Source organism: Megalops cyprinoides, chromosome 11 (assembly GCF_013368585.1).
Source record: "Megalops cyprinoides isolate fMegCyp1 chromosome 11, fMegCyp1.pri, whole genome shotgun sequence".
NCBI lineage: Eukaryota > Metazoa > Chordata > Actinopteri > Elopiformes > Megalopidae > Megalops > Megalops cyprinoides.
This window is the reverse complement of record NC_050593.1, coordinates 35,045,719-35,070,983: the sequence shown is the minus strand read 5'-3', so window position 1 is coordinate 35,070,983 and position 25,265 is coordinate 35,045,719. Positions and strand designations below refer to the sequence as shown.

The following is a 25,265-nucleotide window of genomic DNA, read 5'->3' as shown; positions in this document are numbered from 1 at the left end:
TTAATGCCTGACCCTCACCGATAAACTGCATGCAAATAAAGCAGAAACACATTGTCGTATAGTTCGTGCTACTTCAATCCAAAATATACTTTTGCATCAGATTTCACTAAAATGGTCACTACATTCCCACCGAAACGAACTGACAGACGGTGGAGCTGTTCCCGAACATGTCGAACGGGGAATTCTGCGGAGAAAAAAACTGTCGACTCTATTTTCACTTTTATATACAGTTATGTTCTCTCGTCCGCATCGTTCCTGCTGTCATATCTGTTGACCTACTGTATGTAGCTAGATCCTAAATTATTTCGAGCTCAGAAACATCCCGAGTAATTCCGCGTCGGCTAGTTTTCCATTGATAAAAATGGATTGCGGAAGTTTGTGTTTGGTTTGAGGTTTAGAATCTGTCTTACTTCCTGTAATGGGGTTAGCTAACAAGATTTGCAATTTTCCTGCGTCTTCTCATTGAGCTCAATATAGCCTCAGTCCGTAAAGATTTTCAGATGATTTAAGAAGCTCAGAGGAGAGCATTTCGTTTATTAATTGCAAGTATGTGATACTATAGAAGTGGCCAGCTAAAATGGCTGTTTGCTGTGTGTCATCCTGGCGGAGTTATGCATCCATGGTCTGGGAGTGTGAAATTATCGTGGGTCAGTAAATACGCTCGCAAGCAGGCATAGTGACTGGACTGCTTCATAACTACTGCTCACTGCGTTTTTAGCGGCATTGTCAACATCAACGCTGTGCTGCGACGCTATCCGAAGTCTGCGCTTATCTGTCTTCCAGCATGGAGAAACGTCGCAAACTTTTCTCAGTACTGACTCTTATCTCGTCGTGCGTGAATTGCGGACTTTTTTTCAATTTGGATATCGACAAGCCATCCGTTTACTCTGGCCCAGGAGGGAGTTATTTTGGATTTTCAGTGGATTTTTTCAAACCCGATGACATAGAGTGAGTAATGTATTTAATGTTTACTTAATGTTCACTAGCATACCAATTAGCCATCTAGAGAGTTACAGCTGAATTCAGCGCGAAGTAAATCATGCTCTCGCAGAGTGGTCTTTGGGGAAGAGGAGAGGATATTTGCACCATTTACTCCGCAGAATTACAGCGAACAATGTAACACAGCCATATTTCTCCAACACTGGTGTCAGTTTCAGTAAAGGTGTTAACTGGACACGCCATAATTTTTTCACTGTTGTAGCATAATGGAATCTTGAGAAAAAAAATATACGGGATATTTTCTTTTAAATGTCAGCGATATAACAGGCGCCTTTGGTTGATGAAGTGGCACTTCATGCTTGATGTTATCTTGAATAGGCAAAGTGACTTATTTTGATTATATTTATTGCATCCCTAGATCAAACATCCTAATAGGCGCTCCCAGAGCCAACACGTCGGTGTCGGCGGTCCTGGAGTCGGGAGCGGTGTACAGCTGCCCCTGGCGAAGCAGCTCGGGCTGCCGGCAGATACAGTTTGATAACACAGGTGAGACCGGGTGGTATCCCGTGTAACCGCTGTCAGTACAGGTAGAATTTGCCAGCATGCCCTCCAGTCACGATTATTTTCAGTGGCAGCTAATTATTTGTGTTTGTGGGGGAAAACAAGCAAACCACTAAAAAAACATTTCAATGCTGGATTATCGCGTTTGGACGGAGGGATGCAGAGTCATGTGGAGTTGAAAAGAAGGATTTTCAGTTTTCTGTTTTAACTGAACAACAATGTACGGACTCTAACGAATTGTGTCTTACAAAACGACAGAAAAAAATGTTTAGCCCAGGGTTAGAATTGAGCAAACACTGTAAAAGTGGTTTAGACGTGCTGGGTTTGTAAGAGTAGCTTTTGCTTGAAACAAGTTACACGGTATGAAAAATCCTGCATATCGCTTCTGTTCCAAATGTTTTCAGTCTGCGTGAAGCGTAGCAGAACAGTGAGGAGGGACATTGTGCGCCTGTCTGAAATCATGCTTGAACGTACAGACACACAACGTACAGATTCAGACACATAGGTGATGTTACGCTGCTGTACTTATGCCAGAGCAGTTAGATATAGTAGGGGATTTTCATTATAGTAAGAATAGACTGCGTGTTTCTGTTGACATCCTGCAGATTGGGGGGATCTGAAAGGTCATGCTTTTTCACAACCTTGTGGTTTGATGAGACGGTAAATGTCACGACACGTGTTTTTCCCCTTACGCACTAATAACAGATTTCTCAAAACGTCTGAATGATGTGCTAATTTTAATTCTGTTTTGCGTCAATAGACTTGATTTTGTAAGCTTTTTTTTCCCCTGGTATCAAGGTTCAGATTAATTTACCTTCTGTATGTTACTCCTCTGTGCACAGAGCGCACACAAAAATCCAAGCATATCATTCAGTATTTTACAGGGGTGTGCTGTCGTTTTGTGTTTGTGAAGATCTTGCCGTCCAATATTTAATGAGGACAGCTCCCCTCTGTGAGTCTTCTATGGACAGAGCAAAGAGATACAAATCCCCTTCAATGTAAGCATTCATTCAGCTGAGCATTGTTGTTATCTGAGAGGAAAAACAGGCCTGGGCTTTTTGTCCCTGCCCTCATTGGCATTCTGTGGCCGTCAGAGATTGACCCAACTTAGCTGAAATGACACGAGCCAAACCATGATCCTCAGAGGAATCCACCGCAAATGCCTGCATGTGGCCTGTCTTACAGTGCTCAGAGCTGTCACGAAAACCAAATCCAGCTCTTCTGCAGCTGTTTCATCAGCACCTATACCACTTCTGTACTGTACAGATAGGTCACTTGATATTTTGCTTGTATGTTTAGCTTATAAGGAAGCCCAATATACTAATTTTTGAAATTTAAAAAATTTTTTGAACTTCCAAACAAATCAGCAGGTGTGTTCTGCTCTTTTCTAAGGAAGGGCTGTTCGTTCATACTTAAACTCCGCTCCGCTGAGGACCATTTTAACTTTTTCGTGTGTAGTGTTGTCTGTCCTAGAAAAAAAAAAAAGATTTATACATTAATAACCAGACCTGAAAGCATCGGTTTCTCATTTAAGACAATACTGATATCTAAGAAATACCGAGTAGTCATTTAAGTAATATTCTGGATGTGACTGGATGTGGTTTCAGTTCCAGCTGCCCTCCGTCTGAGTGATCCTGGACAGCGCTAAATAGAAAAAGGAAGTAGTCACTTCCATGTCTGGTGGTTTACTAGTGCGTGAGGTGAAGAAGACCAGCCGAAAGTGCACTGCTGTGCTTGTCATCGGTGGATTTTTTTTTTCTTTAATCACAAATCCTTTTTTGGTCTTGCTTGTTTCCGGTGGGGTGTGAGAGGCCCGCGTCACGGCCGTGGGGTTCGCGGTGTTCCCGCTGCAGCACCTTACGAGGTCGCGGTGAGTGACCGAGTCTCCCCACAATGGGGGCCTTTGTCCCGGCCGGCCCCCGGGGCCCACACGGGGGGGGGGGGGGGCACCGGATTACAGTAAGCGAGGGAGCAGAGGGGAAACGCTGTAATTACTGAGCGCGCGCGAAGTTGGCTCCTTATCCGGTGTAATTCCTCTGTTTGTGGGGTAATAACTGCAATCTGATTGGCCTGTCCAGGTTACAGGGCCGTTCTGTCTGTTTGTCCAGTGCCCATTTGCATGCAGCGTATGTAGGTGGGCAAGAAGAAACTGAAAATGCTTCACTACCTCTACCTCATGTACAGTTTTCAAGTGTAAATGAGCCAGAGGGTGTTATTTGACTAGGCATGGATCTCTGCAGGTGTACTCTCCCTTGAAGTAAATAGCATCACCTAACAGCTGTTCAGGCTAGCCAAGGCCAGACAGGAGTAGCCAGCAGCTTGCCTTAGGGGGTGAAGATTATGCCAAAAAATGTTGGAAGTGGTGTTCTCTGCAGACATGAACATACAAGCTTGGTGCCCCCAATTCACACACAGTATCACTGACGCATATCTGACCTACCTCTGACACTGGAACAGTATGATATACCCGGTCACCTCTTGCATTTACTGAATAATATTTTCATCAGTTCGGTTTAGTAATGACCTGTTTGGAAATGTCATTTTCCCTATGTGGCAGCATGTAAACTGAGCTGAGAATGAGAGAGGAAGTGACATTGTAGAAGATGAGGTATGACAAGAACAGAGGTAGGCTGTTGGATGTCAGGCCCCTTTGAAAAGCACCTATAGAGGGCACACCTAATATTTAGCCCATCCCTATTCAACGTAGAGTCCTGAACATGGACTTTTAGTGAATTGATGAAACAATCTGCTATTCTTGGCCACTGGAACAGAACTGGAGGAGGTTACTGTGCTGTAAATGTTACTGATGGCAAACTGTTGCTCTCCTGGGAGAGATGTGTCTCACTGTAGCACAGGTGAGTTAACAGTGTGAACACACAGCACAGTTTGTCTAGACAAGAAGAGGGAGAGGCTTTATGACACATGTCTTTATTTATGGTGGCTTTGAAAACTGTCTAGCTCTGAAGCTCTAGCTCTGTTGCCCTCTTTTATTGGCCCTGCTGTCAGTAGAAAATATCCAAACAGGTCTGTAGAAGTAATTCTGAGCAGTTCTTGTGTGGTGAACAAGGCACATAAAACAAGCCTGGGGCTGCAGTTTGAAAGTCTTCTTAAGACCATGTGGGGATCAGCATGTAGTCAGAGAATTGCTACGGTGGGATTGATTGGATTATGAGATTAGGCACTTACAGGATTGCATCTTCATCTGAGCGGGAAAAACCATGGTTGGTAGAGGCTAATGTACAGAGCAACGTCACTAAATAAGTCATTTAGAGGTCTGTCCCTGAAATTTGCTGCGCTGTAATGACACAGTCTGAACACATCACACTAAAAAACATTTTTTGCAAAGCATTACTAAGGCATTTACCATACCGTCTGTATTTTTACCATACTGCCATAATTGTTGACTCTAATTAACTGCATCATCCTCTGGTCATAGAATTTGTCACATCTCTGAAATTAAACAGCGATGCTACTCTGTAATTAGCGCTGCTAACACAGTTTAATATCATACCTGCAAGAGTTTAAAGAGTTTAAAGAGTTTAGATTTTACAGATAGTACTATTTCCATTGTTCCAAGTGACATTTCCTCCCCCATCTTTCAATAGGTGGTATCTCTAAAACTTAAAAGCTTTGTGGGTGGATGGCTACCCACAGGCTTCACTGTATAGAATCTGTTGCATCAGCTCTCAACAATATAGTTTTCCATCAGTTGAAAAGGCTGTGAGTATGTCTGTGAGGTCTGCCTGTCTGAGGTTGATGTCTCTGTTAGATTACATCTGTTTCTTTTACAAACAGATGAGCGGACCGACCCGAAAGGGGAGCAGATGGAGTTTAAGTCCAAGCAGTGGTTTGGGGCCACAGTGCGTTCAGATGGTGAACACATACTGGTGAGGCCTCTCTCTGAGCTTTCTCAACGGGACCGGAGACACTGACCTCAAGTACCGATTCACAACATTACCAGTCAAATGTCATCTCTCTGCTTCTGTCTGCTGAGTATCGACTGGTTCATTGTGGCAGTCTAATGGTTATTTATTTATTTTTTTTAAATCAGGCATGTGCTCCGCTTTACCAGTGGAGTACGTTCACGTTCACAGAGAGGGAACCTGTGGGAACCTGCTTTCTGAAGAAAGGAGGAGATGTAGTGGAATACTCTCCCTGTCGGACAGGTGTGTGGGATAAGAGTCGGAATAAGAAACTCCAGGCTGAACGCTCGCACACGCTCACAGACACACGCTCACACACGCTCGCACACGCTCGCACACGCTCGCACACGCTCGCACACACTCTCAGACACACACACACGCTCTCTCTCTCTCTCTCTCTCTCTCTCTCGCACACGCACACGCACACGCACACACACACACACACACACACCTACACACCTCATGTGAAGCATGGAATTGCTTTGTTGTTAATATGTCCTTGCTAGCTGTTGTAAAGGGCTTGAATAGCTAACTCAAGGGCAGCTTCCTCATCTCATTAACTTCCTGTAGTGCCAGCTATAGTGACCGCTGACATAGCTACCTTTTTGAATTTACACATCGCTAATTACACTGAGTAATAACGGTGAGATCAGGAACCTTCTGACATTTTACAGGTACCTCATTTTGATTACTTGATCTCATTCTTAAGATACAGTATGCGAAATAGGACAGAGCTGAGATAGTCACTTCACACACATACAGAGGCTAGTCACAAGTGTAGTATGTCAGTAAGAGGTATTTATCAAGGGACGAGTGTACACATGGAAATGATGATGCATGTTTGCAGACTGTCTGCATCCTTCTCTCTACTGTTTAGTTTTAATTTTGCTTTTTGTGAGATTAGAGGATTGCTCCTATGATGTAATCCTGTTGTCATCTGTCTGTGTGTGTGTGTGTGTGTGTGTGTGTGTGTGTCTGTGTGTGTGTCTGTGTGTGTGTTTGTGTGTGTGTGTGTATGTGTGTATGTGTGTATGTGTGTGTGTGTGTGTGTGTGTGTGTGTGCGTGTGTGTGTGTGTGTGTGTGTGTTTGTGTGTTTGTGTGTGTGTGTGTGTGTGTGTGTGTGTGTGTGTGTGTGTGTGTGTGTGTGTGTGTGTGTGTGTGTGTGTGTGTGTGTTTGTGTGTGTACGTGTCCATCCATGTCTATGCTTTCCTCTGTTCCAGCTTCAAACACTCCGGAAGGACAAGGCTTCTGCCAGGCAGGATTCAGCGCTGACTTTGTGAAAGTAAGGGTTACTTTCATACACTAAAAGCCATATCCCCGCTTACCACATGCATACTGGTACTGATCGGTAGGACTTTTTGTGATCTACGAAAAGTTCAAGTTTAAGTTAACCTCGGGCAGGGTTTGAATGGCGTTGTGCTCATACTCACTGGTGTGAGAGTGCTGTTAGCCTGGTCTGACACTGTTGTTCATTTAGCCTGAATGGATACACTTATGTTCTATTGTGCTGGAAGTTGCTCTGGATAAGAGAGTCTGCTAAATGAATGTAATGCAGTGTAATGTATAAACTCAATGTAGAGGATCACATCTGTGCTAATTACCTATCAACTGTATCAACCTGTTGCAAGGAAAATCCAAAGATTTTTTTCTTTCCTCAAACAGAATAACAGAGTTGTGGTTGGAGGCCCTGGAAGCTTTTATTGGCAAGGTAATAAATGTAATAACTAAAACTGTATAAAGTTTGATATTTGATTACCTTTATTGTACAACAGCAAATGAATGTACTTTATTTTATTTGGACATGTTACAGAGAAACCTGCTATACAGGGAGTCTGAGAAAGACTGTGCTGTTCCTGGTTAAGATAATGTAATTCCACTGAGGGTAAAATTCAGTCTGAGACATGTACACATGTCTTACAGTGCGGACATTAGCTCAGTCTAGTGCTGTGAGGCTGTGCGTAGTACTGCGGTAGTTAGCTGACAGCGTCAGAACATTTTCAAGCTCAGCTTCTGGCTCCGCCATGAGGACACCTTACACCCAGACCTGGCAGCAGAGAGAAGAGCTCGGACAGACAGAGAGAGAGGGCGATGTCGTGTCTGTTGTGTGTTGTTAGGGGGCTGTAAGTTCACAAAGAACGGTATTTAAGAAGCACCCTATTCTCTCTGAAACTGGAGCTTCGCTTCCATGATTCTTGCTGGTGTTACGTTTTTTTTTTTTTTTCTTTTTTTTTCTATTTTGAATTGAACCCCAAGACAAAGAATGCGATGGAGGTTCTGAGGAGATTATAGCTGGGCAGGTGGCCAGGGGGGCCATCGTCGTGGGTGGGCGTTTGCTAGGAAAGATACACTTCACCACAGTAAATCCCCACAGTGCACTGTGGTTAGCCACCGCCAGGATCCCAGGATCCCGGTATTAATAATAATTAGCGGAAAGCATTAGTAAAACATGGCATTATCCTTTCAGTAATAAAATGTCAATCATTTATAGCTTGTACCGTGCAATTCATAGTTCATTTGGTAGTAGCTAGGTTTGGTTTTTTTTTTTTTTTTTCCTTTCAAAAAGCATTTTCTACTGTAAGTGACCACAGGGTTTTCATGCAAGTCCCTCTTGAACACTCCAGAGATGGGTCAGGTTGTTTTTTTCTCAGTAAGTGGACTGTTCAAAAATGGTCCTGGACATGGATCACACCAAACTGGCACAGTTTGGAGGGTAATCCAGAGGATCTTTTTGGAGTCTGATTGCCCTTCGACAGCAGGCACCTCCCAGGAGCTGACAGTGGGCCCTGTGCTATTTTGGCAGCAGCAACAGCAAGAGCAGGAAGTAAATGACAAGGAGTGTGTGCATGTTTGTTTTTATGCTGCTCTGCATTGCTGTAGTACCAGTATAATTATACCTACTCATGAGAGGGCTGCTTACAGTGTAGTTTGTGTGACCTTTTTTGCTCAGTTTTAGAACAAGCAGGAAAGATACTAAAGCTACAGACGTCCACCCAGCAATATGAGAAACACTTTAACCCTTAACAAAGATTTAGGATTGAACTCAAGTAAGCCCACAGAAAAAAAATCCATCTCCTGACAGGTCTCCCCTCATTCAGAAAATGACTGGCATTGTAAGATCAATTAGAGGAGTTTTCTAAGAGTTGTTCTCGTGATGATTGCTTCGTGATTCTAATGTAGACTTCTTAAGCCTGAAATTGCTTCCTTATTCTCTCACCAGGACAACTGATCTCCGATGACATTTCTGAAATTATCAGCCGGTACAATAAAAAATTCTACACCCCTTATGGCAACCAGCTGTCCACCAAGCCAGCCAGCGCTCAGTTTGATGACAGCTATTTGGGTACGGTCTTTCTGTTTAGCTCTGCATTTTTCCCTTTCGGTGGCGTGTTCCAAACTTCTGTTTACACATTTTATTTCCTGTCCCTGTGAAATAGCACCCTGGGCTATCATTAGGAACGATTAGTTGGATTAGGGGATTTATGTAGTCGATAATTTTGCGTACACGCCCAACTGTACACAGCAGCAGTCTGCAGCAGACTGTAATTCATGAACATACAGAGGATCCACCTTCAGTGCTGCTACATTCTCACCTCCTCTCTACCTTAATACTCTTACCTGTTTCATCCCACCTGGCAGGTTACTCTGTGACTGTGGGGGACTTCAATGGAGACGGAGATGACGGTGAGACCTGGTCTATGGTCCACATGGTGTTTCCTTGTGAATCCCTCTGTCCCCAATCCACTGTTTAAGCTTTTCAATTTAGGCCATATTGCTACTGTTGTAGGTCTAGACAGGAAAAAAAAAACCATCTGTACTCTACAGTGACATAGAGCAGTTTGCCTCTACTTGAGTGTTTGTTCTTTGCCTTATGCGGTTGAATTGTAGATACAAATACACTTTTGGGAGACAGAAACTTCTAATAGTTAGCTCCAGTTAGACAGCAATGCCCTTGGTCATTCAGATACCCTGCTTTCTTATGGGAGAAAGTGGACCCCCCCTGTCTGTTAGCTCTTCATGCTGAATTCAATGCACTGAATCAGGACGGGAAGATGTATTATTCCTCTCCAGGTCAACCTCAACACAGGTGCCTAGCATTATAAAACCATGTCGTAATAGTCCTTTGACATTAAAACTTTATTTTCCTTCAGTTTTATCCTTTACTTAGATACAGATATATTAGACACTGGTGGGGCAAGATGGGAGTCATGATAATATTTCAAATGCTGTCACAGAACAATTTCTAGCATGTAATCCTCCTCGCTTCTTTCCACAGATTATATCACAGGGGTTCCAAGAGGACAGAAAGCCCTTGGTTATGTAAGAATTCCGTGCCCTTTAGATAAAGAAGCACGCTGTACATCTTGTTAAGGAAGTAGCTTGTTTAATATCTGCTTATGGTTGAACAGGTGAACATTTTCAACGGAAAGAACATGGAGTCCATGGTCAATTTCACCGGAATGCAGGTAAACTGCAGAAGGAGTTTTGTCTGGAGTCAAGGCTCGGCTTTCTGATGTTGTGATTGGCCGTTTTTTTTACCTGTCTGTCCTTTTAATGATGTTCTTGTTGTGTCCAATCAGATTTTCTGTTTGCTCTTCATGTGTAAAGTGACACATCACAGATATGAGCAGAAGTGTCCCTGCAGTCAGGACTCTGTTACATTTGGTATTTACTTCTCACACCATGAACTAGTGTCCGGAATCTGCATCTGGAGCAGATTCACAGGTTTGTCTTTGTTAGTGTGTCATGGTAGTGGGAGGGGAGAAGGAGGAAAAGGGGTGGGGTCAGCTCCCTCAGCCAATCAGGGCCCGGTGACAGTAGTATATGAGTGGGAAGGGAGTTACAAACACCAGAGAGGGAAGGCCATGCCATCGGGAGTAAGCTGTGTTCAGACACCCTGTAAACATTTCTGTTGTTCACATGATTGTTGCCTCTGGAGGAAAAATCCCTATACATCATCCTTCCCCATGTTCCTCAATGTAACTGACTTGGGTGGGGGCTGTAGTCAGAGCATGGTTACATTTCCTATACTGTGATCATCACAGAATGTTCAGTGATCTTTCACATCCTTTCTGTTTACTAGATGGAATCTGAGCTGATCTTTATCTGCTTTCTGTGAGGTCATGAGGTCACTCCAGGTCACCCCTGACAGGACAGTTAGATTCTGTACCAGTGATCGTAGCTCCTATATAAAGAGAAGGCTCTAAAAATGCCATGCTAATTGAACTTACTGACAGTAAAATATAGTTGAAGTTCTTCTTCAAAGGCTTGAAGAATGTCATTCAGTCTTAGCGTTGAAATGAGTAGAGTATATCACATTACACTACTGTAATTTGTCAGATGCTCTTATCCAGAGCGATTTACAGAGGTTACCGTTTTAGATTCAAGTGTGAAATAGAGAAATAATCTGAACAGAGTCTAAATCTAAATAGAGAGTAGAGTTTTACAGATCTACTGGCTGTACAGTTAATAAATATCAGAAGCTTTCTTTGTCGTTGTAGACACACTGTTTGACTCAGCTCACGCTGCCCCTCTCTATCAGAACACACACAGAGAGAGACAGAGGTCTGTGTTCTCTGTGCGAGTTAATGGCCAGCCATTGACAGACTATAAAAGGGTCAGGGTTCACGCTCTTCAAAGCTTGTGTCTGTGTGTCCATACTTAATCTGGTATCAGGCAACGTGCTGACCTGAAGCTTACAGTACATTCCCTCTCAATCAACAAAGACACAGTCGTTTTAATGGCTCGTAAAGTTGCAACGTTTCATTCCCTGACCCCTCTGCGGTGGCAGGGAGGCACGGCACAGATCTCCAAAGCGTGGCCCCCGGGCGGGAGCGCAGGAATGCTTATGTAATTGATATGTTGTTTGTTAATGTTATTGTTGCCCGAGTTTTTCTCATAAGCGCTCGGTAAACAGAGAGGCCGTGAGGCTGCGGAGGAAACCCACACAGCAGCCAGGCCCCGGCCCTTGAGTGCAGCGGGGCTTATCCTATACGCCGCAGTGCATTGTGGGTATCCCGTAGGCTGCGTGGGATTGTGGTTATTATTCAGAGGCCGGACTGGACTGTAATTGCACGCTCTGTGATGTGGAGACGTGGAGTTGAGAGAATTTGAGGTTGAACAGAAACTCTGGCTTGTTTTTTTTTTTTTTTGTCCTCTCTGTGTGGAGTGTTGTGATGTCAGTACAGGGCTTGAATGCTGTCACCTGACAGGATTGCTCATTCCCCTTTTCTCTCTGTGTCTCTGGCAGATGGCTGCTTATTTTGGCCATTCCGTGGCAGCAGTGGACATCAATAATGACGGGTATGTAATTGTGTTTACGTTGCTATTATCTACCACCTGAATGGACAAGCAAAGAAGACGAGGCAAGAAAAACTGTCTCATTGTTACCAGTCAGCAATAGGCGTCTTTCAGCTTGCTTTTGCTGCGTGTGATGCCTGGATTTAGTGAGCGTAAGTGGTTTCCGAAATCGATGAATGCTGTTTACAGATTCTCAAAGGTCAGCAAAGAATGTACTGATCTGTCTGGATGCAAGCAATCACAAAACCCCCCACCACCACCCCCTACTCCCCCAAAAAAGTGTTTTTTTTTTTTATCAGTCACATTCTTGCCACTTCATTTCTAACTTTGTATTAATCTATTTGAGGTTTTAACAAGGCATTTCCCTGTTTTAGTGGGGCAGTAGTAGAAATTGTTATTGTTAATTTATTGGCAGTAAGAAAAAAAAAAAAAAAAAGAACTTTTCCCATCATTGGTGGTACAGCACTCTGTCTGTCTGGCTCGATCTGTTCGTGTGAATACTCAGTTCATAGGAGAGATGATGAATTCTCATGTGAATTCAGAAGCATCACTCATTGTTTAAATTCTTTGGGAGGACAAGAAGTGAAGCAAACAGCAAGCAGACAAAAGACAGTTCTGAGTGCTGTATTTTAATCACGTTTTACACATGCAAAAGGAATGAAACAGATCTGAGAAGAACGTTCAGACATTTATTTTCAGGCATTTATTACATACATCTGTTTCAGTTACAGTCCATAAAGAGGAACTGGGTATGATATTTGGCAACGTCAGCTCCTGAGAATGTAAACAGCTGATCAAAACAAACTGGCAAAACCACTTAATGTGCTGGAACATGAGCAGATAAATATAATAAATCTTGACAGTGTGTGTCATAATACCCATCATGCCTTTCACTGCATGCAGCCAGATTGTTCCCCACCAGACCGCCAGTGGAGATGGCCTGGCACCAGGCCAGGTGAGCATAGTCCACACCTGGTGTGGCAAGCTGACGTGGTCTCCTTGGAAACCACTCGGTCTATATGCCCCTTAGAACATCTTAGTGGAACTGATCTCCAGTCAGCTTCTGTAAACAGCGAGATTGCGCGATCTGATAAAGCAAGCGCATTCTGCTTCAGAACCGAAAGCGGTCCCTTATCTCAGGCAAGCGTAGATAAATGTGACTTCATTGAAGAGATAAGAGGATTTCCTGCGGGCGTCGCTGGCCTGACTGCAGCGTTGTGAATATCTCTGCTCCTGCCCTGTGCTCCAACAGTGTGAATATCTCTGTTTTCATCCCTGTGTCCCCGCCCCAGAGCGGTCGACCTCTTCGTGGGCGCGCCTCTCTTCATGGATCGCGGCTCGGACGGGAAGCTGCGGGAGGTGGGCCAGGTGTACGTGTACCTGGGGAAGGGGGGGTTCTCCTTCCACCCCCCACAGAGGCTGACGGGCTCCGAGATCTACTCCCGCTACGGCAGCTCCCTTGCCCCGCTGGGAGACTTAGACATGGACGGCTTCAACGGTAGGACAGGACGTCGACCCTGCTGACCCCGCCCACCCTGCTGACCCCGCCCATCTCACCTCCAGCCACCTGTTACCTGACCTGGGCAGCAGTGTGGCAGTCATTTTTAGCCCATAACTAGCCCATGGACATTTTTTATCAGAGCTGACAGTTGATCCTATTTAAGGTTACAACTGGTGTTGGCAGTGTAGCATAGTGGTAAGGAGCAGGGCTTGTAACTGAAAGGTTGCCGTTTAGATTCCCCAGTGGGACACTGCCGTTGTACCCTTGAGCGAGGTACCTAACCCAAAATTGCCGCAGTAAATATGGAGCTGTATAAGTAGATAACATGTAAAACTGTAACCTATGTGACCTCTTGGAGTGGCTGAGACCCCACCCGCATGTGGTGACCGACCCCCCACCCCCGCTCTGTTTCAGACATCGCCATCGCAGCCCCCTACGGAGGCCCGGAGCGCCGGGGTCTGGTGTACATCCACAACGGCAGGGCGTCGGGTCCCGACCCGGCGGCGTCCCAGGTGCTGGAGGGGAAGTGGGCTGCCAGCTCCATGCCCCCCAGCTTCGGTTACGCCATGCATGGTGCCACCGACGTCGACCTCAACGGCTACCCAGGTATCACCGCACTGCGGGACACACTCACACACACTCAGACGGTCTGCCAGTGTTTGTGCTTTTTGTGTGACCCTCTTAAATGCCCTGCACGTCTCTCTGGATAAGAATGTCTGTCGTGTGACTTGATTACAGTATGGACAATATGGGCAAAACCTTGGTCGTATTTAAGAGGACTGAACACCACTGTGTCTGAATAGCAGGACAGTGAGAGTTGTACTGAACTGGAAATGGATGATGATGATGATGATGGAGTCTTCCTTCCTCTCCTGCTCTGTCCTGCAGACTTGATTGTTGGTGCTTTTGGAGCAGACAAAGCTGTTCTATACAGGTGCGTACCTGTCTAGCTGTTATCAAGTAGCATAATCAGGAGATAGATTTTATCATTGGAGATATTTTATTTTTTTATCCATTTTAATTTTTCTGCTTAACAGGTAGTGACATAAAATAATATAATTATATTATGATGTATAAGCAGTCATGACCCATTTGAGAGCCAAACCAGCCTTTGATCTCATACGGGCTCTGCAGTGAGACAGAGATACAGTGTGAGACAGAGATACAGTGTGAGACAGAGATACAGTGTGAGACAGTGATACAGTGTGAGACAGTGATACAGAGATACAGTGTGAGACAGAGATACAGTGTGAGACAGAGATACAGTGTGAGACAGAGATACAGTGTGAGACAGAGATACAGTGTGAGACAGAGATACAGTGTGAGACAGTGATACAGTATGAGACAGAGATACAGTGTAAGGAGGGAGCTGTTCTCCTTGCTTCCCCCGCTCTCCTGTGCGGTGCCAGATGTTGACCCCTGTCTGCTGTGTTCTGACCCCAGGGCTCGGCCGGTCATCAGTGTGAACGCCACCCTGGACGTCAGCCCCCAGATCCTGAACCCGGAGGATAAGCGCTGTGCTCTGCCTGGCACCTCCTCCTCTGTGTCCTGGTGAGAGAGCGTGCCTATCCAGGGCTCAGGTCTCTCTCAGGACTCACTCAGATCCGCCTGTTTTAACCACTCACTCTCAAAAAAACACATATTTTCACCAGTAAGAGTCAAAGACCCCTGCTCATTATTCCATTATACAAAAGCTGTATGTCCAAAGAAAATGGAGTAAAATCTCCATGGAATGAAATGTTACTGTTTTACAACCCTACCATTAAAATGGTATTTTTGGATCTGCTCTGTGCATGGTAGTATCTTTAGCTCAGATTGATCAAAGGCAGTTTGCAGCTCTGCCCCCCCTCTGAGCCTGACAGGCTACTAACAGTCATACTGACGGCAGTGTGCATACCTGTGCCCATTCGACCAAAGCCAATCTGTTTGGAGGCTGTTGCTCTTTGTGAGTCAGAGCTGCTGTTTGCTTTTCGTCGTTTCGTAGAGGTGACATTCTTCTGTTGTCCCCACCTCTGTGTCTGGACCCGCCCTGCAGCAAGAACAGAGGCCAGAAACGGACGGGTTTCATTTTTAGCAAAGACGGAAAAAAAAAAATCTCTCGCTATCGTTGACAAAACTGGAATGATTTATCAACGGTTATCGTTTAGTGAATGACTGACTGACTGATCGTTTTAAGAGTTTACATGCCAGTTGAGATTTGCTCCTGAATCTGTTACACAAAGCAGAACTTCAGCTGCACAATGGAGCCTCACAGACACTGCCATCTTGCCTGCAGGCGGCATGAAATGCTTTAGTGATCAGACCGATAGGGAAGCATTGGGCTGTGCAGCAGGACAAAGCTGCACGCAAGCGCAAGAGCAGTTCTTGGCTCTGCTCTGACGCTGTAACAGTCACAACACTGCCGATGTGATTTATGTGAGCCCAGGAGGGGGGGCCAGTGTGTGGTTGTTTTAGATGTCAAAACTTTAGTAGACCGGAATAGATGAAGCCTGGCACTCACTTTACATGAGAAATGTGTTTGCGCATCTCAGGACGGGATCAGCCATTCCATTAGGTCTCTGTCAAAGCATACCCATTCAGCAGGTCCCTGCGGACATACTGCGTAATCCCATGCACTGCAAACAATAAGAAGGCATGACACACATGATGTGCTCCATGCAGCTGAGGGTACGTCTTTTACAGCAGTAGCTGTAATTACGGTCATTAGTGGGTGTGTCCTGGGGATCAAACTGTGTGTTGCCTGCGGCAGTAGGGAAGCTTTACAGTGTGGTGTTTGAAGTCTGCTTGAACTCCTCTGATATGGACATGAGGCGGCAGTGTAGCATAGTGGTTAAGGAGCAGGACTCGTAACCGAAAGGTTGCCGGTTCTATCCCCGCTGGGCCGCTGCTGCTGTACCCTTGGGCAAGGTACTTAACCGACAATTGCCTCAGTAAATATCCAGCTGTATAAACGGATAACATTGTAAAGAACTGTAACCTATGTAAGTCGCTTTGGATAAAAGCGTCTGCCAAATGAATAAATGTAAATGTAAATGTCTGCAGATTTTCTGCTGATCTACAGTCATGTTTCTACCGCGCTGATCTGCTTCTCCTCTCCCGTCAGTTTTAAAGTGAAGTACTGCCTGAAGGCCAGTGGAAAGGGGGCTCCTTCAGCACTGCGTGAGTTTAAGCTCTGATTGTTTCAGCTTTGCTGCCAATATAAGTGATAGTTTTTGGCTAACTCTGTGGGTAGGAAATGTTTTGTGTAAAATGGTCAGCCAATTGCATATCTTCATGGAATTTTGCCTTCCACAGATGTACTGGCCAGGCCGACAGCCTTTCTCCAGGCTGTCAAAACAGCTGGGCCCCAAAACCGTATTAGCGTTAGTATATATAACTATAAAGATACATGTGTTTGCGCTGAGGTTTTTCGGTGCAGTTACTGTGTAACAAGGTGCACTGTGCATAATAGGTACGTGTGTAATTACACAAGTACAAGACCATTGTGGCATAGCGTTGTGGTGAAAGTGCACAGTTAAAAGGAGAGGGTGCACCTTGCTTGTTAATCCTTTCTTCTCAGTCATGGGTGGCGCCTGTCTCTGGCTCTCTGTCCTGCAGACTTCCAGGTGGAGCTGGTGCTGGACAGGCTCAAACACAAGGGGGCGATAAAGAGAGTTCTGTTCCTGCACAGCAGGCTGTCTCAGTATGCCAAGAACATGACGGTCAGCAACGACAGGGGCCCGGCCTGCGAGGAGCTGGAGGCCTTCTTAATCGTGAGTGACCCGTGAAACTGCTCTTCCTAACAGCTTAAAGGGCGTTCAAGGCATGTTGCGTGATAAATGGTGTGTCAGTTATATTCATAGCTTATATCAATAATAAAATCATGTTTTCTGCTGTAGTGTTGTTCTTACTTTTAATCACTTCACCCTTCTTTGTACTTCACAATTTCTGTTGCTGTACTGTATATAAAATAATATAGTTTTCAGAAGTATTACTTTGAAATAAAAAGGCTGTGTAGACTGTCTATGTAAAAAGGCTGTCTATGAGACTGTATGTAGAATAGAGGCTATTCTGTGCAGATTGATGGAGGCGTTTGAATAGCGGTGTTGATTTGTAAAGGTGTCTGAATATCTGTGTTATTTGGTAAAGGTGTTTGAATAACTGTGTTGATCTGTAAAGGCATTTGAATAGCTGTGTTATTTGTTAAGGTGTTGGAATATCCCCCACACCTGAACTCACCATGATCCTTGCTGTGCAGGATGACTCTGAGTTCAGGGATAAGATCACGCCCATCACCATCTTTATGGGGTACAGTTTGGACTACAAAACCGCCGCTGATCGGACCGGACTGCTGCCCATCCTGGACCAGTTCACCCCCGCCAACGTGTCCAAGCAGGTAGGAGGCACGCCCCTAGCCTGGATCCGCCTGGAGGGGAAGCACACAGCCAGAATCTGAGCCCAAAGCTCAGTGATTGTGGATGTGAACTGTAACTGAGCCTGAGGGCTGTGTGTTTCCTCCTGCCTGAAGCAGGTTCTTTATGGACTGAGAACACATGGGGCAACTGCAAACACCACTATGGGCTGTTGAATTATTGTTAGTCAGTATATGGTAAAAGCAATGCTAAAGGACAATTAAAAATACATTGTGTAGAGGCATGTTAAAGAAAAAGTACTTTATATGATATATAAGACAACTGAGTATTTAAAGATGCTGCATACATCTCAAAAGCAGTAGTTAAGTTAAACCATGAAGCCACAGAGCTAAAGAACCTATGAAAACAGATTTTGAGGTTTTTTTTTTTTGGATAAAAGCACTCTTAGTTTGGCGAAAAGACCTCCGTGTGAGGTTCAGACAGAAAGTCAGAAAGGATTTGTGCTGAGATGCTCTGAACGCTGGCTGGTTTCTCAGGCCCACATCTTGCTTGACTGCGGGGACGACAACATCTGCAAGCCTGACCTGAAGCTGTCCGTCGTGAGGTGAGCGAAAGTTTACCTGTCTCCACCTGGCCGCTCGCTGCTGCCGCCGTGAGGGTGCTGACGGCACTGCGTGTGTCTCCCCCGATCTCGAGCAGCAGCCAGAAGCAGATCTACATCGGCGACGACAACCCGCTGACGCTGGAGGTCACGGCGGAGAATGGCGGGGAGGGCGCCTACGAGGCCGAGCTCAACGTCCTTATGCCCCCCCAGGCCGACTTCATCGGGGTGGTGCGCAACAGCGAGGTCAGACGGTGGGACAAAACTCCCCCAAAACGCCCCACCATGCCTTCGGTTTAGGATACATTTTAGGGCTTTTTTTTGGAAGTCAAAAACCCTTTGTTCAACTTTGAAACAAGCACACAGGACGTTATTACGTAATAACCAAAAAGCATTAGCAGCTCAATAAGATTACCAAAGTGAGAAAAGTCTAAACTGCATGTAAACGGTGGTTAAGTCTCTTGGCAAAGGCTGGAAGGAAGTATGCTGTGGCTCCACTGTGGAGGGAAAGGTCTGTTCAGCCAACAGTGCTACATCCTTCATTAACAACAGAAGAACAGAATCCAGTAATACCGAGAAAAATTATTTTGTTTGTTTCACATGGAAAACGACATGGTGAAACAGCTTTGGATCAGAGACAGATAGGGTCTAGACATCGTGTATTTTCCTCAGATGACTTCAGCTGTCCTCGAAAACACTTTTAAATTATGGCGCATTGTCAGTGACTGGAGTAGCCGAGTCGTTTCTATTTTTGGAGGGAAGGGGATGGGATTTTCTCACAGGAAAGGGAGATGCGCCGATGGTTCGAGCGTAGCATTCGCCTGCAGTCAGTGGCGGGACTTTATGGCTCAGGGTGACTCCCACGTCATAAATCTGTGGTCTTGCGCCGGGGTTTAGTTTCCTGGTGCTGTGCTGGAGGGTGAGAAAGAGTCGGGTCCGTGTGATGACGGGTCAGCTGATGTCCGCTCTGCGTCTCTCTCTGTCTCTCTCTCACAGACGCTGTCTAGACTGTCCTGTGCTTACAAGCGAGAGAACCAGACCCGCATGGTGGTGTGTGACCTGGGGAACCCCATGAAGGGGGGGACTAAAGTGAGTCTGCGTGTCCTTCATATTCACAGAGAAATGGAAAAATGTCAGTATCTTCAAAAACAGAGAGGGATCTTGCTCTCTTTGCCTTCTCTTGCTGAGAGGGATTTTGTGGGGCTGATTGTACAGAATGCTACAGTACTGAAAACAAGGGATACCTGGAAGATGAATGTCAACACATGAATGAAGCACTTTTGCGAATTGAATCGCAAAGAAATCATTAAAACTAGCACCACTGCTAATCTGCAGACAACTGTCTATTTTCACAGTTCTGAAACAGTGCAAAAAAAAAAAAAAAAAATAATTTTTAAGTGCAGGACCCAGCCCAGTTGTAGACTGTTCCCCAGCCAGTTTCCTGTTGGAGAAGGGAAGAGAAGGGAGAGAGTGCTGTGAGGAGCCAATGAGAAAGGGAGTAGACAGACAGGGTCAGAGGGTGGGGTTGTTATGTAGGCCAGACAGCAGTAAAAATGATGGCGGTAGAGGAAGAGTGGGAAAGAGCAGGGAGTTGGGGAGGGGTTTGAAAACAGAAGAGAGCAGTGGAGAGAAGGTTCCTCAAGCTGCAGAGCTGGAGACAGGGTGGATATGCTCTGTCTCCCAGACTCCTCTCCCACTTCCTGTGTGGCAGACAGTGCCCTCACGTGTCACTTCCTGTCTCCCAGCTGCTGGCCGGACTGCGCTTCAGCGTGCACCAGCTGTCTGAGCAGGACACTTCTGTCAAGTTCGACCTGCAGATCCAGAGGTACAAAGAAAGGGGGGGGTGTGGGATGTGGGGGCGCAAGAGGGGGTTCGTGTGCTGTGGAGTGAATGTCTCCTGGTGTGCTCTGTTTGTGGGAAGTATGTGATTAAGGCATGCTTAGAAATAAATACGGTTCCTGTAGTAAATTGGCTACTGTCAATACGGGGTACACTAGCTATGAACACTTTCTGTAAAAAATGTGAACATTCAGCCATTAGTGCTTCTCCAAACTTGCATCTGCTACTTGGAATGTTCATGGTATCGGAAATGCCACGGCATAACACCAGGTTCAGTTGCCCAAAATCAGGCAAACAGGCAAATCCAGATCTCAGGTTGCCTTTACCTAATCCACCTTTTAAAAGTCTATTCCACAGGTAAGAGACAGGGCTAGACTGAATGTTTCTGTTTGCGATGGTGGGCTTAATCTTCAGATTAACCTTTAGTCTGCGTCTGCAGAGATCTGAAGGGATGTTGGCTTTGAACGTGGCATTGTGCCCTGCTCTGTCAAGAACTAAAGGTTAATCTAACCAAGCCATTTGTTTTCTTTCATTTTTTGCTGAGAACAGTTGAAATGTGTTGTACTCTGTGTTCTAACACACGAGAAGTTTCCAAGGGGAGTTTCAAATGAGACTTGCCATTGTTCAAACTGCTGGAAGCACGTTACAGTGCAATAGCGCCACCCTCTGTTAGAATTTCATACAGCATAGAACTGAACAGTGATGAAGATTCACCTAACAATTGTTTTAAACTTTCTTTTGTTTCTGTGATCTGTTGCTATTTTTCTCATTTTTTGCAGTTCCAACCAGTTTAATAATACCAGCAGTTTGGTGTCCAGCATCACACAGCTTGCAGTTTTAGCCAAAGTGGAGATTCGAGGGTATGTACATAAAGGCAGCTTTGTAAATGTATGAATGTTGTGACGATTAGCTATGAGCATTTATCCCCAAGGGGAATTTAATCTTAGGCTACACTGGCAGTGTAGCATAGCGGTGAAGGAGTAGGACTCGTAACCGAAAGGTTGCTGGTTCGATTCCCTACTGGGTTACTGCTGTTGTAGTATTAATGGATAACGTTGTAAAAACCTGTAATTGATGTAAGCAGCTCTGGATAAAGTGTCTGCTAAATGCAAGTAATGTAATATGTAATAACTCTCCTTTCTCTAACTGGCCTGAAGCTGACCTCAGGCAATTATCCAGTGTGAGCCTGACCTGAAGTTGAACTGGTGGAGTTATCCGCATGTGACTGTTTTCTCTCCCCCGTGCAGAGTGTCCGCTCCTGACCAGGTCTTCCTGCCCATCGCTAACTGGCTGCCGAAAGAGAACCCCGTTCTGGAGGACGACATCGGCCCCCTGGTGCAGCACATCTACGAGGTCAGCTCTCACCCCGCTCCTTCCGAACCTCAGTGCAGCCGGATGACGGCAGCAGTGTAGCATAGCGGTCAAGGAGCAAGACTCATAACCAAAAGGTTGCTGGTTTGAATCCCTGTTGGGCCACTGCTGTCATACCCTGGGGCAAGATACTTAACCCACAATTGCCTCAGTAAATATCCAGCTGTATGAATGGATAACATTGTGGAAAAACCGTGGCCAATGTAGGTCGCTCTGGATAAGAGCGTCTGCTAAATGCCAGTAATGTAATGTAATGAGTGTGAGTGCACAGTCTGTTGTCACTGCATCACACAGCCGTGCAGCTCGTTCTGAGACCCGTCGTCGCAGGCAGCCACAGAATAACCCCCCGCCGTCTCCGTTCCAGCTCCGAAACAACGGTCCGAGCACGTTCAGCAAGGCCATCCTGGACATCAAGTGGCCCTACAAGTTCCGCAACGGCTCCCTGCTCTACATCACCCAGTACGAGGTGGACGGGCCCATGAGGTGCAGCACGGACGTGGAGATCAACCCGCTCAACGTCTCTGTACGTCCTCAGCAGCGCTCTCCTTTTCATTGCATAAACCGCTAACAATAATGCTACTGTGCGTTAGTCACACATGCAATCTGCACATACCCATACAAACGCAACAGCGGTGTCGTAGGAGTGGGCGGCAGTGTGGCGTAGTGGTAAGAAGCAGCGCTCGTAAACAAAAGGTTGCCGGTTCAATTCCCCGCTGGGATACTGCTACTGTAGCCCTGGGCAAGGTGCTTAACCCAGAGTTGCCTCAGTTGAATATCTGGCTGTATAAGTGGGTAATGTGTAAAACTGTAACCTGTGGAAGTCGCTGTGGATAAGAGCATCTGCTAAATGACAGTAATGTAATGCATTGCAATGGAACAGACAGGGAGAGAAAGCTAGTGATGTGACACTGCTGAGCACCCTACACCACACCACGTAGATGATCCAGTGTGGTAATGTAGGTGCCTGGCCCAATGTTCCTCTTTCCCAGAATCCCAGAGCTGTGAGGAATACTACGGCAGTAAGGAGAGACAGGACGGATGGCCGAAGCCACAGTCACGTACACCGCCGGGACCTGGAGGAGAAGCAGAAGCAGCTGGAGGGAGACCTGGAGACTCTGGTATTCCCATTCAGTCTGACCCCCAGATGCACTGAGCCCTGCCTGCAAGGTGTCCTGCAGGCCAGTTAAAGTCTGCAGCAACAGGGACAGAACATAGGGAAGGAGTACTGTGATTTTTTAGAAGATCTAGGAAAGGTTAAGTATCAGATTTCAACACAACCTGGCAGTGCTGGATTTCAGTGTGTCTCTGTTTCTTTCTCAATGTTATGAGTAGTCAAAGGTTTAATAAGTACAGCACCAGTCAAAAGTTTGGACACATCTACTTTGTCTTTATTTTTACTGTTTTTCACATTTTAGTATGACAGTGAAGACATCAAAACTACAATAATACAAATGGAATTATGCAGTGATCAAAAAAGTGTTAAAAAACAAATCAAAATCATGTTATGTTTTAGATTCTTCAGCGTAGCCAAGAAATTTAGAATTGAAACTTTCACTATTTATAATTGCCTAAGAAACAAATTTTAAGTATTTAAGTATTTCAAGTATTTAAGCATAAGTCTTTAGACCAAAATGTCTTTGAATGCATGTTTCCCATTATCTTAAACAGGTGTGTCCAAACTTGACCGGTACTGTATGTTTTCTCTGTAAGTGCAGCCACGCCCTTTCTTATGAAGTAATGCTGACTCTGTAGACGGAAAGAAATGATCTCATGTGTCTGTGTGTCCATGACCTGCCATTAGCCCTGAGTCACGGCATGTGTGTGTGTGTCTGTGTCTATGTGTGTGTGTGTGTGTGTGTGTGTGTGTGTGTGTGTGTGTGTGTGTGTGTGTGTGTGTGTGTGTGTGTGTGTCTGTGTCTATGTGTGTGTGTCTGTGTCTATGTGTGTGTGTGTGTCTGTGTCTATGTGTGTGTGTGTGTGTGTGTGTGTCTATGTGTGTGTGTGTGTGTGTGTGTCTGTGTCTGTGTCTATGTCTGTGTGTGTGTGTGTCTGTGTCTGTGTGTCTGTGTCTGTGTGTGTATGTGTGTATGTGTGTCTGTGTGTCTGTGTGTCTGTGTGTCTGTGTGTCTCTGTGTGTGTGTGTGTGTGTGTGTGTGTGTGTGTGTCTGTGTCTGTGTGTGTGTGTCTGTGTGTGTGTGTGTGTGTGTGTGTGTGTGTGTGTGTGTGTGTGTGTGTGTGTGTGTCTTCCTTTCGTATCCAGGACTGCGTGAAAGCCGAGTGTCTGAAAATCAAGTGCCAGGTGGGGCGTCTGGAGAGGGGCAAAAGTGCCATCCTGTTTATCCGCGCCAGGCTGGGCGTGGCCACCTTCCTGGCGGTGAGGCTGGACCCGGCTGACACACCTCATCTGCTGCGTCCTCGCAGGCTAACAGAGCCACGTTTCGGAGGCTCATCCGTGAAAACCTGTCCCTAACCCCACTCCGTTTCTCCCCAGGCTGAGAGCCAGAACCACTCGTACATGGTGAGGTCCATGGCCTCCTTCAGTGTCATAGAAATGCCCTATACAAAGCTGGTGTCAGAGCTCCCGGCCAACTCCACAGTGGTGAGCGTCTTTCCCCCGAGACGCCTCGTTAGCATTACAGACACACTGAAACGGAATCCATGGTAACTGTCTGCCCTGATCCTAGGTGAACACGGCCGTGATCTGGGTCAAGACGGACTCCAAGCAGCCCGTTCCCGGGTGGGTCATCGCCCTGGCCGTTCTGGCGGGACTCCTACTGCTGGCCCTGCTGATCTTCGTTATGTACAAGGTGAGCCCGTCCCTCCTGCGTGCGGTCTGCATTCTCACCGGCTCCCCCTGGTGGAAGGAGGCTGCGGAGTCTAACAGGATGTGTGCTTGCTCTCCACTCCCAATCCCACCCCCCCCCCCCCCCCCAGATGGGCTTTTTCAAGCGCGTGCGCCCCCCCCAGGAGGACTGCATAGAGAAGGAGCAGCTGCAGCCACACGAGAACGGAGAGGGGAACACGGAGGCCTGACGGCTCCTGCGGGCGCCGCCATCTCGTCCCCCTCGCTGCCGCTCTGAGGTGCGGGGGGGGGCGGGGGGGGTGGTATAGTAATACGCACAGAGGGGCTCGTACGTTTTTTCTCTTTGAGACTGGAGCGAGTTTGATGCAGCATCTCCGGCTCAGAGTGTGTAGCAAGTCGAGGCTATGCTGCTTTAAAGTTCATTTTGGACAATACTGTTGCGTGTGAAACAGTGCAGTAAGGACCAGAGTTACAGTCAGATAGTTAAAGATCCAGTGCTTTGAAGTACCACATCACTCAAGCCTTACTGAGGCCTACAGTCCTGGCCTAGTGTGTGCGCCTACCTGCTGCTTACCTCTATGCATCTTAGTGCACTGATTTAAACAAAATTGATTTTAGGATCATTGCTGTTACCACGCATAACTAAAATATGAGGCTAATATGTCCTACTTTATGTAGATGTAGTGAGATGAAATTAATTTGAAGGAACTAGAATTTTGAACTTAATGACACTTTCTCAAACTTCCTCTGTATGCTGTTTTTTCTTCCATGTGAGCTCTGAAGACACATTAGTGTTATGGATGCAAATTCAAATCTAAGAATACTTTTATGTGCTAGTTTTATATACTAGGTTATTAAACGTAACTCAGCTGTAGTGAATTTGTGCAAGAGGCATTTTAACATGCACCATTTTATGTATACAGCATTACTTCATCATCATACTAGCAAAGACGCACCTCCAACGGGACATTTCATTCACAAAGAATTTACAGAAGATCAAAAAAGTAAAGATCAGTATTTAGTTAACGGCTCAGTCAAACCTGATTAATCTAGAGCTCATATGAAATTTAATAACA

At 45.8% G+C, this 25,265-nt stretch overlaps 1 protein-coding gene across 1 annotated transcript; it reads left to right on the top strand.

Annotated features, from left to right (window-relative positions):
* Window positions 1–243: 243 nt before the first annotated feature.
* LOC118785692 (integrin alpha-V-like) lies at window positions 244–24,472 on the top strand. The gene is made up of 30 exons (XM_036540558.1): window positions 244–948; window positions 1,358–1,485; window positions 5,296–5,387; window positions 5,552–5,666; window positions 6,646–6,707; window positions 7,088–7,133; window positions 8,643–8,765; window positions 9,062–9,106; window positions 9,699–9,742; window positions 9,832–9,888; window positions 11,673–11,725; window positions 13,015–13,220; window positions 13,638–13,829; window positions 14,112–14,157; window positions 14,667–14,774; window positions 16,327–16,382; window positions 16,821–16,975; window positions 17,461–17,598; window positions 18,112–18,179; window positions 18,275–18,422; window positions 19,173–19,265; window positions 19,922–20,001; window positions 20,795–20,875; window positions 21,263–21,368; window positions 21,751–21,909; window positions 22,376–22,504; window positions 23,647–23,760; window positions 23,878–23,985; window positions 24,071–24,193; window positions 24,321–24,472. Exons 1-30 carry the CDS (start codon window positions 785–787, stop codon window positions 24,417–24,419), a joined length of 3,138 nt encoding a protein of 1,045 aa, XP_036396451.1. The 5' UTR covers window positions 244–784; the 3' UTR covers window positions 24,420–24,472.
* The last annotated feature ends 793 nt before the right edge of the window (window positions 24,473–25,265 follow it).